The sequence below is a fragment of the Barbus barbus genome, assembly GCF_936440315.1.
Source record: "Barbus barbus genome assembly, chromosome: 2".
Lineage (NCBI taxonomy): Eukaryota > Metazoa > Chordata > Actinopteri > Cypriniformes > Cyprinidae > Barbus > Barbus barbus.
In genome coordinates this window covers 37,147,685-37,160,318 of record NC_136730.1, presented here as the reverse complement: position 1 = coordinate 37,160,318, position 12,634 = coordinate 37,147,685, and the positions used below count along the sequence as shown (strand labels likewise).

General features: G+C 35.8%; 1 protein-coding gene across 1 annotated transcript in view; it reads right to left on the bottom strand.

Moving 5' to 3' along the window:
• Positions 1 to 12,634, bottom strand: part of LOC306887108 (ankyrin-2-like) — an 84,731-nt gene that overhangs the window by 56,021 nt on the left and 16,076 nt on the right. Inside the window, exons 3-11 of the mRNA XM_079444620.1 lie at positions 11,259 to 11,357; positions 9,211 to 9,309; positions 9,013 to 9,111; positions 8,562 to 8,747; positions 4,438 to 4,536; positions 3,925 to 4,023; positions 2,663 to 2,761; positions 1,612 to 1,809; positions 1,426 to 1,524 (exon numbers count right to left, since the gene is read on the bottom strand). Of these exons, the coding sequence (XP_079300746.1) occupies positions 1,426 to 1,524; positions 1,612 to 1,809; positions 2,663 to 2,761; positions 3,925 to 4,023; positions 4,438 to 4,536; positions 8,562 to 8,747; positions 9,013 to 9,111; positions 9,211 to 9,309; positions 11,259 to 11,357 (1,077 nt within the window). The remainder of the gene's footprint in view (positions 1 to 1,425; positions 1,525 to 1,611; positions 1,810 to 2,662; positions 2,762 to 3,924; positions 4,024 to 4,437; positions 4,537 to 8,561; positions 8,748 to 9,012; positions 9,112 to 9,210; positions 9,310 to 11,258; positions 11,358 to 12,634) is intronic.

Genomic DNA, 12,634 nt, shown 5'->3' with positions numbered 1-12,634 from the left:
TAAGGGTCAAGGCCGGAAAACCATACTGGATGCCCGTGATCTTCGGCGACCTTAGACGGCACTGCATCACATACAGGAATGCTACTGTAATGGAAATCACAACATGGGCTCAGGAATACTTCCAGAAAACATTGTCGGTGAACACAATCCACCGTGCCATTCGCCGTTGCCGGCTAAAACTCTATAGGTCAAAAAAGAAGCCATATCTAAACATGATCCAGAAGCGCAGGTGTTTTCTCTGGGCCAAGGCTTATTTAAAAGGGACTGTGGCAAAGTGGAAAACTGTTCTGTGGTCAGACGAATCAAAATTTGAAGTTCTTTTTGAAAAATTGGGACGCCATGTCATCCGGACTAAAGAGGACAAGGACAACCCAAGTTGTTATCAGCGTTCAGTTCAGAAGCCTGCATCTCTGATGGTATGGGGTTGCATGAGTGCGTGTGGCATGGGCAGCTTACACATCTGGAAAGGCACCATCAATGCTGCAAGGTATATCCAAGTTCTAGAACAACATATGCTCCCATCCAGACGTTGTCTCTTTCAGGGAAGACCTTGCATTTTCCAACATGACAATGCCAGACCACATACTGCATCAATTACAACATCATGGCTGCGAAGGAGGAGGATCCGGGTACTGAAATGGCCAGCCTGCAGTCCAGATCTTTCACCCATAGAAAACATTTGGCGCATCATAAAGAGGAAGATGCGACAAAGAAGACCTAAGACAGTTGAGCAACTAGAAGCCTGTATTAGACAAGAATGGGACAACATTCCTATTCCTAAACTTGAGCAACTTGTCTCCTCAGTCTCCAGACGTTTGCAGACTGTTATAAAAAGAAGAGGGGATGCCACACAGTGGTAATTGTCCCAACTTTTTTGAGATGTGTTGATGGCATGAAATTTAAAAAACTTATTTTTCCCTTAAAATGATACATTTTCTCTGTTTAAACATTTGATATGTCATCTATGTTGTATTCTGAATAAAATATTGAAATTTGAAACTTCCACATCATTGCATTCTGTTTTTATTCACAATTTGTACAGTGTCCCAACTTTTTTGGAATCAGGTTTGTACATGAAACCACCTTAGTAAGTTCTTTAAAGGCAAAAGAATGCCACCTCAGTGATTCTGATCTTCCATCCATCCTTAAAAATAAAGTAAGCCGAGAGCGAAGCACTTTAACTCAAAAGTTGTCACAGTGCACAAATTCAGAAATGCCACTGACTCTAGTGCCATTTGAGTGAACCTATGAACTGCAGAGCTTACTGAGAAACTATGCACAGATTCTATGCAGGCTTAATGAAGATTCTGGAAAATAACTAAACTGAATAAATCACTGAAACTTTGTAAATACATATTATTTTATCAAATGAGACAAAATACCTCCATGGTGTTCTTATGGGAGTGTTAGACTCTGTGCACATACCTCAGTGATAGCTTGAATGAATGCTCCATACTTGATCAAGAGCTCCATCACTTTGACTCTGTTTTTCTTGCAGGCAATGTGTAGAGGAGTGAAACCATTCTAAAAAGAAACAACCAGCAAGAAAGTGTAAAATTATAAAAAGCTTTATAGAGGAAACAAGACCCACAATAAGAAGAATGCATGTACCAATGCTCGAGCATTCGGGTTGGCTCTCTTGTCTAATAGAAGTTTGGTAACTCTGTAGTGACCACAGTGGGCAGCAACATGGAGGGCTGTCAGGTAGTCCAGTGTGACATCATCAACAGGTGCCTTGTGCTGCAGCAGGTGTTTGACACACTCCACATGGTCACCCTGCGCTGCCATGTGGAGTGGAGATAAACCGTTCTAGACACAACAAGGGTAAATTGAAAAAGAAAGAAAGAGAAAACTTTATCATTGACACATCACATATGTGTTTGATATTGTAAAACATTTTTAAGCTTTGAAACTTTAGGAGAGATAAAAGAAAACTGTTTTTGGTAGGTGATGGGTTAAGTTGTAATGTAAAGTAATGCACTGCATTATTGAATTACTCTTACTCAAAGTAACTAACAAGATTTTGTAGCATTTAGAATCTAGTTGCTGAAATGAATAAGAATTGAATTAAATTAAAACAATTTCACAATGTATTTCATGTTTACTATGATTTACCAATACATATTATCAGAAACACAACACCATAACATTAGATAATATTACGAATCAAATTTTTGAAATCCAAATTTGCATTTATTTCATTTGTTACTGTGTTGCATTTTTTTGAAACTGCTATTTATTTAAATTTCCCTTTGTGTTAATTATTTTAAGCAAATGATCATGCTACTCTTGGATTAACTTTTTCGTATATCAGCTGGTTGAGGCAATCTGTCCTCCAAAACAATTCCTTGCATGCACTGACTATGCATCATGAGATGTTGCACTGCTTACAGTGTTGACAGCTTTGGTGAGTTTGGTAGTCTAATTATGTGTCTTTGTACATGTTGCAGTGAATACAAAATGTCATGTTATGGGAAGGGAGAGATTTCCAAAGCTATAACAGACATTACTTAGTAATTTATCTATTAGGGTGTAATTTCAAACAGTAACATAAAACTTTACCCTTTACCTTTACCTTCAACAACACATTAAAATTAACTTTCAGAATATATATTTATTATTATACACAAAAACAATAGCAAGTCTTCATTTCGATAGCTACCTTGGTTCTGGCCAGCATAGGGGCTCCTCTTTCCAATAAGAGCTCCACTGCTGTGTCATGCCCACTTCTTGCTGCGCAGTGTAAAGGTGTGAGGCCATCCTGCAACACAGACACTCTCACCTTATCGTCTCATCAGTAATTTCATTACAAAGCATATATACGTTATATACATTCTTCTTAATCCCTACACTCTCAACCATAGTCTCTCTCCTGGGTCTTTTATACTCAGTGTATTCACCATTGCTTACAGCACATAAAAAGCACTGCTGAAGTCAGTAACAACAGAGCGTGAAAGGGGTGTGTGTGTGTGTGCGCGCGCGCTTGTGTAGGATGATACATCAGACACTGCAGGAGGGAGACTGCAGAAGAAAGGGACAGAACACAACCAGCTGGACTCCACACTGCAGTCAAAATCTGAAGAAGAACACAGCCGGTCATGGCTTTAATCAGACCGCACACACACACACACATCTAAGTGTATTTGAATATATAAATACACATTATATTTGTAGCAGTTTAATATTTTGGCAAATTAAAGCCTATAAAGTTTAACTGGATCATGTAATTAAAATGGGATTATAACAATGCATGTACCACAGGCTTTAAAGACTTCTGACTGATTATTAGATCATCTGACTGCTTATTGGATTGAGACTTTCAATTAATGAAGGTTCCAGTAGGCCTTTCTGTGTTTATTTAGTATGTTTTCTCTGTGTTTGCATGGGTTTCCTTGGGGTGCTCTGGTTTTCTGCACAATTCAAAGACATGTATGTCAGGGGAACTGGTGACAATAGTTTGCTTATACATTAAGTGTGTGGATGTGTGTTTCCCTGTGGTAGCCCTGTTATGAACTGGTCATCCATTCCCTGTATTTGGCCCAAGATAGCAGTTAGGAGATACTTGGTTTATTTATATCATTTATTTTAAATTAGTTATTTATTTTCAATAAGAAATGTCATCCTGTGTAAAATGTGCCAAAACAATGTGCTGATAATTCTGCTGTGGTGCAGACAACAGCAGCCAAAGTAGAGAGAGAGTTTCTTCATTTCAATAGGTAATTTTTACTGCTTATTAAGTAGTTTGAAGTGAAGCAGATTACACTTTTAAGAGCATCTTTTACAAAACATAAATATAAATTCATAAATTGGATCTAAGCATAGCATACCTTTCTTCTATAGCTAACTAACATCTGGCTTATATCAGATTCATAAAAAATGTATACAGTACGGTCAAAACAAAAGTGCTAACAAATTGTTACTAACCCTTGTTTTGGCATCAATCTGAGCCCCTCTGTCCAACAGCAGATGAACCATATTAGTGTTTCCCCTCTTAGACGCAACATGCAATGGCGTGATCCCATTCTGTACAGACAAAATAAACAAATTTAAAAAATAATAAAAATTGCCTTTAGAAATTACTTGAGTTGAGAATCATTTTTATCATTTATGGATTGTGTTTTATCTTATGTAGAATCACAAGCTTTGTCTAAAATGTTAACAACTTGAATTGCACATCATGCCCCCCAAAAATAAAAATAAATAAATGTGTAAATATATAATTTCAGATTTCAAAATTGTTAATTTTGGTCTCAACTCTCATCAGGTTCATAAATGCAAAAATAATTTTCAATGTTTTTTAAATGTTAAGTTAATTTAAATTCTTAGTTTGTGTATTGTATCTTATTGTGGTATTATGAGGAAGTTGTATTATTATATGCACAAGTGCTTAAGAAAGTCAAGCTCGTGCACATGCATGTAAAAGCTGTAAACACTCACCCTTGCAGTGAAGTCCACAGCAGCCCCTCGATTGAGGAGCAGTGTTGCAACATTTACGTTCCCATAGTGAGCAGCGATATGCAGGGGTGTGAATCCACTCTACAAAATAATAAAAAAAGGGGACGGGACACAAGAAACATAAAATAAAGTAAAAAACATGAGATATACACCAACATTCCTCCCATGCTTTGGAGCCAAGCTGTCAATAAACACAGATCTGAAAACAACAAACCTCGCCTATACAACCATGTTAACTTACAAAAAAAGCTGGTTTCAGATCTGCAATTAGAGGCATCTTTAACCCCAGCCAAAAACTGCAACCCTGATTTTATCTTGTTTTAATAGACTAAATTAGCATGCAGCAATCACATGTGGTCTCACATAAAAGTACAAAATGGACAATTATGAAAACGGATTGAGCTCATCGTTGCCTCAAAGGCACCTTTGGTCCCATGTGAAGAAGTCTGAAAAGAAACCTTAAACTTGAATTTTGACAACTAACACATACATAAACATACACATATAAACATTAAGAGAGGTCAAACTCCTAGACACAGGCATGCAAATAAAAACAAATACTAAAATTACAAATAAATCAACTTAAAATAACAAGAAGCTAAAGACAAAAGACACAACATTTCAGGTGACATACCGTTTTAGTATAATGAAAACAAGGGGAACATAATCAAAGAAGAACACTAAAGAAAACATAAAAGTATCAAAAAACAAAAGTGCAGTATGCAGATAATATGATAAGCATTAAAATCATGTCTGGACTATAAGAAGGTAAAGACTGTAGAGGAGTTTGAATATGTGAAATTCTTGCCTTACCTTCCCATTCTGAAAGTCACGGTCCGATTTAATGTGAAAACATCATTTACAAAAGTGTGAAGAATATATTGACTGTGTGAAACATGTTCAAAGCTGGTGCAAAATCAAATATGTGATGCAGCATGCTGTACAGTGGATAATTACATTAAAACCTAATAAAAACTTTGCAAAGAGCAAATTGCCTGCAAAGATGAAAGAAATCCGATAATTTCGAAGTACTTAATTATATACACCACTAACTACAAAACCTTTTGTAACATGTATGATATTGCATTGAGTTGTTAGCATTCATACATCCAGCTGTGTATCATATAATAATCATTCCATCAATAATATTCATAATCATATCAAAACATCATAACTGATAACGCTAACAAAACAACAGTTTAAGAATTTATATGCCACCTGCAAACATTCAATCATTATTTCTGGTGGGTGGATGTTGAAAAAGAATGATTAATCCCTCTTAGCACAGCCTATATATATATTATATTATTAAAGAGCTTAATGCAATCACACTAATGCGTGCTGGAAGTCAAGCAATTGTTGTTGAAAGACAAATTCATGCCACTGGGGTCTATTTGACCTTTAGGTAAGAGTAATGAAATAAATGTTCATTTCATTAAAAAAGCCATGTGACTAGTTTCCCTGGGCTTCTGTATGTTTCAGTAAAGGCAGCAAGCAAAGCCAATATAAGACAGTGTTGTGCACTGAATATCTGAATATTATTTATTAATTTATTAGAAACTAATGAATTTCAAAAGACTGCTAAATTGATAATACAACATTAAGACAATGGATGTGAATAATAATAATATTTTAATATTACATATTTATGCAGTACTCTTGCATAAACAGTTATGTTAAAGTGCCTTTGCAGCTGTAAGTAAAGGCTGAAATATAAATTTATGATTAAAGATGTTAGGAGGATAGACACTGTCTGCATTGACTTTTCAGCCTATCTCTGATTATAATAGCTCAGATTAAACATCAGCAGCAATCATGGCACTAGATATAACATAACATTCTCAATCAATATATTTTACAAATAAAACTGAAATTTCTGACGTGACATATGCAAAGGGGATTGGATGATGCTGTGAATGAGACTAACCAGCCATGCAAAGGTTCAAAAGAACTAAAAAAACAGAAAAGCTCAATTCTACATGCCAAAAGAGGACCAAAAATGAATGCAGTAAATCAATAGTTTTTATTTGCCAAAAAATGAGGAACTAGATAAATATCTCTACCTCAGTTGTCCTATTGACCATCATCTGTTGCAGCAAAAACAGGGAAGGAAATAGGCTTGTTATATTTCACTCAGACACATTTGGGGTTGATAGCGGCTGCATGCAAATTGTGCCATAGAAGCAAGAGGTCTTCATTTTTCTCTGAGGGACCATATGTATTACCCAGCCTGCTACTAGAAACCCATTCTTAAAGGTATACTAACTCACATGAGATGACGAACAGTATAAGGTCACATGACCATTCAAATCACACTTTATTTCAGTAATACCTCCAATTATCGCTTTCAGTTGCAAAATAAATGAACCCTTGTATTCCATACTCTTGTAAATACTCTGGTTTTATGGTGGTCTTGGCTCAAGAATTTGCTTTTGTGTGATGCTGCATGTCAATAGCTATCAAAAGACAGGACTACTAGCAAAACATAGACAAAATCACACATTTAACTATCTTATGATTAAACATTCAGTAATTTGATGTTCTATATATACTCTGTCTGAAATATTGTAAAACTAGCGGATGTGCCAAAAGTTGACAACAGTAATACATAAATATGAACATTTCATATGGCATTTAAGCCAACAAATTTTGGTTTAAAACTGAAACTAAAATTAAACTGGCACATTTTTCATCATCAGAAACATTCTGAAAGTTGCATGGTTCTCTTTGAACTAAAATTAAAACAACACTTATAGTATAAATCATTGGCCATTTTTTTAAGAAAAATAAATACCTCTATTAGCATTTCCCAAAAAAACAGAAAACATTCGGTCTCAAACACAAACACCAGACATGCATGCACACTTTCACACAAATGTAGGCTGCGTGTCTGTGCACATTCATTTTGCAAGTGCATGCTGTTTCTTCATATTTACAGTCAGTTAAGGTACACTAAGTAGTGAATGTTTTTACGACTGATAAAATAGAGTAATGGGTAAGTAGATAAATCAGTGAAACCCGGACAGCGTCGGGATGGAAACACAGGATGCAGGCACATTTATACTGGAGAGAGAAACAGAGAAACGCAGAGAGACAAACACAGACAAAAGATTTCATCTGACACAATAATGGAAGACACTAAAAACATCCTGAAACCACTGCAAGTCACATACAAACACAACCATAAACAAGACAGTTTTACAAGATGCTGAATCTGTAACGGTCTGTTAGTAGCGACATGCAGAGTAGGGGTGGAAATCTTAAGGTATGAAATGAATCTGATGATTTGTTTCAATTGGTGCTAACAATATACCTAAACATACAAAAACTACTACTTTTTAACATCAGAGTTTTTAATTAAAATACCAGTTATTACGACGAAACTGTTCTGAATGTGTAACTACCAATTCAATCACTGAGCAAGTCATTAGTCTGATTCTAACTGCAATTGTAATCACATGCAAAACATGCAAAATTACAACCCCCATCGAAACATGCAGCTTTTAAGTTTTTTTTTTTTATTATTCAGTTGAAAGATTGGTCAAATGCCTTTGCACAGGTCAAAGATCCCAATTTTTTTTTGGCAGCCCATCTTCCATGCAAAGTTTGTTAAAAATGTGTATGCAGCAGAATCCTGACAGTTCTGTTCAAATGGAAGTCAACGGAGGAAATACCTTTAAACTTTTAAAGTTTAGAAGGTTGATTTTTTTTTTTACAATGCTAGCATGCACTCAGAAAGAACAATGATAGATGTGTGGATAGATGTAGCTGTCTTTGTATTATTTCACAGTACCCAGTCTATATCTAAAATAATATCCCATTTAGACTGCAAGCACAAGTCTGCTAAAACGTGAAAAAGAATGAAGATGTATAAGAACCGTTACCAGAACAAATCTTGGGTCCCAACCTTAATGCAGAGATGGTGAGTAAATCCCACCAAGGCCACACCCACTGTTATTATTCTTAATGACATTATTCATCATACCAATAAACCTTCTTTTTATATTTGAAGCCAAATTTCAATTTGGATTTCGATATATATTCCCTTATATTTCCTTCCATCCTTGAACATACTACCCTTAGCTCTATGTTCCGCCCATATTTACCTTAGACTGTACATCGGCATTGTGGTCATTTTGGAGTAGCAGGGCAGCAGATTTCGTGTCGTCCTTGCGGGCTGCAATGTGCAAGGCAGGCAGACGTACTTTGCCCTTCGTGTCATTCTCTAAAAGGATGGACACCACCTGATTATGGCCTTGCTGCAGAGCAATAGCTAGAGGCGTGAAGCCATCCTGCAAAAAGAGAAAAACAAATATTTCAAATACTGCACTTAACCTTGCATTATGCCAATAATCCTGACACAACAGTATTTGGATGCTATCTGTGTATACTTTAAGAATAAGTGTATGGTGTAGTTTAGCGTTAGGGGTTAGTATTTGTTACAGCATGTAGGCAATCAGCATTTTGACATAAGCAAAAAATCTTTAGGATCAGTTGTGGGTTTTTCTCTTTTTACTGAAGTTCATCATTCTATATACAATTTTAGAAGCACTTTACCTCTGTTGCGGTGCTCTGGTTTCCACCATTCTCCAAAAGATAGCGCACCACATCTAAATGGTTTTCTTGAGAAGCCATGTACAGGGGAGTGAATCCATTCTATAAGAGCACAGATTTGAATGGTTTTTACTGTATTCATTTATTTTTTTACCCTTTCGCTTGAACTTGTGCTGGCATAAATGTCAAACTTGTTCCTACCAGAGATTGTGCATTAATGTCTGCTCCTCTCTTGACCAGGATCTTCACAACCTCTCCTTGTCCTGCTAGAGAAGCGATGTGGAGAGCTGTATTTCCTTTCTGTGAGCCAAACAAACACATTCATCATTTACATATACGTTTCTCTTAAAATCACATGCCACAAATGATATCAGGGATGTACCCAAAGCCGAATACCTTATTCAGAAAGGCATGGATAATAACTTCAAAACATGTTACAAATTCTAATAAATGATAGAACAAAAACTATTTGTTAAATACAGTCACTCATTGTTCTTGCTGGACAGCAAAGCTAGGTCATATTTTAGATAAGCTTCTGAACCTGCAATGCAATATTGAGTGTGCAATGTAATTAACACAAAATTAGCACAGCACGATCAGCCATTTCTTTATATTGTGCATCTATCAGAAATCAAGAAAAAGATCAACTGAGATACTGTACAATACAATTCTTTCTATTATTTGATTTGTCTTATTAAATGTTTAAAACCTTTCAAGAGAGACACAGGATAGAATGCTTCTCTGTCCATTCAATTAGCTCTGGCTTGTCTGGCATACAACCGGCTTAACAAATTGCAGTAAACTGTCTCAGTTACAAAGTAGTGTGATTATGATTTCAGTAACATCAAGCAGCAATAATGATCTGTTTTTGCACAGCTAAAAGGATTGCAAGTGGCTGACAGCAGATGTCTTGCACATTCATGTCTAAAATGACTGCATCTACTCTTACATGATGTAAATATAATACAAATTAAAAACAGTATAATTTTAACAGGTCTAGTATCTGCATCTGTTTGTTTCAGGTTTGAAGCAGGTCTCCTGTGATAGAGTAGAATTGGCCAGGTGGCACTGTCACAAAAAACAAGGGTCCTAGAAATGCATTTGTGGTGAGTATCACTGATCATAAGGGCTCTGTTGCTTTTTGTAGTTTAGACCAATAGGAGTGAAATCTTTTTAACTACCACAGTTCCTTTGGAAAACAGATAAACAGATTGTACTAAAGAGCTAACCTCAAACCTTTATTTAGTGTCCAAATACGCCCACTGTATTTTCTGTTAACTACCCATCCATATTTGAATAAGGTGAAATATTTTTGAAACACAAATACATGCATGCATAGTACATACATAAATAGATGAATGCTCCTTTGACCACTGATTACCCCTCTTAAATATTGATGAACTTGTGGTGTGGTCAAAATGTATCTGGCTACCATTCATTTAACACTTTATAGTAGCCCTCCTTTTTTTTTTTTTCAAATATGCAGTGACATTTATTTGAAAGAAATCTCAAAAAGCAATTAAACTTTTAATATATTTTTAAAGCAAACATTAGTAGTGTGGAAGCTTCTACACAAAATTGTATAAATGATGTATCCCAAAACAGTTAACAGAGCTTTTCATGTGTGCACGTCTAGTAGCCTGGAGGAGTCTTTCAGCCTTTCAGCTCTTGTCATATTGACTGAAGTACTATGGCAGTCTGTCAGAGAAGGAAAGCATAGCCTCAAATTTTCTATATTTAAAATGACAAAGTTGTTGTTTTAATACATCTCTAATGTACTTCTGTGAGTTTAAGCAGTAGCACAGCATGAATGTCAAAGGGAACTGACAGCCTGAAATAAGAACTGACATTCAAATGTCAGTGTTGACATGGCATGTTTCCCTCCTATTCATTTTGTGTATTAACAGGTGTTGGGTTGGTGATTAAAAGGTTGGGAAGTGTTGTTAAGACTATTTTAAGCTGTCAGGAAAAAGATCATCAGTGCATGGTTTTGATCAGCATTCATTTACACAAAGCCATTCCTAGAAAATTCCCAGAAACTTCCCACACAGAGCGCCAGTGCCAGCTAGAAACCATTTGTACTTCTAGCAGTTTCACATGCTTAACAGAAAAGTGATCTACAGAGTTGCTAGCATACTCTTTAAAGCACAGCATAATGTTACACCATTTTTTATTTGTAAACTTGAGTTGTAGCTTCTGTCTCTGTAAACCTTACCACAAGTACCATTCATATTTTTCTTGAACTCTACCTTGGTTGCAGAATCAGCTGAAGAGCCCCTGTCCAGCAGCTCCTGGACCAGGTCCACATGTCCTTCCTTTGCAGCCAAGTGCAAAGCGTTGAGGCCATTCTGTGGAGGTCAGAGACAGAAGTTAGTACTTCATTCTCTACTAAAAGCAAACGTACTCTAAAAGGAAACCATCATAAAAACGATGTACAGGGGAAAGAAGACTCAAGTATACCTCCTCATCCATTCCCAAGGTATGTTTTCTGTCTTTGCGATTAAAAGCTCAAAATATGCATGTATTAAAGAAAGTTAAATGTCAGGTTTATCCTATTAAATGCAATGTGCCTCAACTGCAGTCTCAAAAAAGCAATGTGCAGTCTCAAAAAAATGTTTTATAAAGAGATAATAATAATAAATAAAATAAGGAGTGTCGCAAGCTAGCAGATGACTACTGCTGGCGACCTTAAAAGACAGTGCAATCTTAAAATCACACTGACATGTGGGATCTCTTTGGCAGCCAATCACTGACACAACCTTTGATAATGCAGTGAAGTACCTAGAAATCTAAATGTCTACACCTCACTTTCAACAACCTAATTTGGAAAGCACAGTATGCTTTTATTATGCCATTATTTATAGAAACACTACCTGTCAAAGGTTTGGACATGTCTTGTTCTTTTTATTATCATTTTCCATATTTTATATTAATATAAACGATTAATCAAAACTAAGAAACAACACAAATGTAATTTGTGTAAATGCATTGGAATTATGTGATGAATATGTAGTGATATAACACGCATAAACAGTTTTTAGAATAAAAAAAAAAAACATTCAACACTTTTCCCATATGCTCCTCTCAATCACGTCAAGCCAGATGATGAGTACTTCTTGAATATATCATGTAACAAATGCTGTAAAATGTTCTCTAGACTCAGGGGGTGGCTCGATTTACAACTTGTCTTATGCAACCCTGTGAAATTACTGCTTGTTAAAAGGCCAAGTATGAGCTGTTATTGTACATTTAAATGGGAACATGCTAGATTAAACAGAACTGTCGGTTTTCATTTTTTTAAAATGGACTTTATGTAGAATTCAGAATCCCTTGTTATTAGTGACACCGGTGGCCGTTCAGTGAGTTGCAGCCAACAACTTATTTGCTCATGCTCAATATTACTATGACAATGCTGTGTGAGCGTGCAGCATTCAGCACTCCATCAGTTGTTGCAAATAAATATTTATTATTATAAGTATTATTTACTTCAAATGTTGTCTAAATGTGTCTTACTTGCTATTAAACATTTTCAAACTAAACTTTCTAACATTACCTCTTATCCTTCTTAAATCATATTCCTATCGCTGACGAAAAACATCCTTTCTGTCATACCCTTTTGATTTTC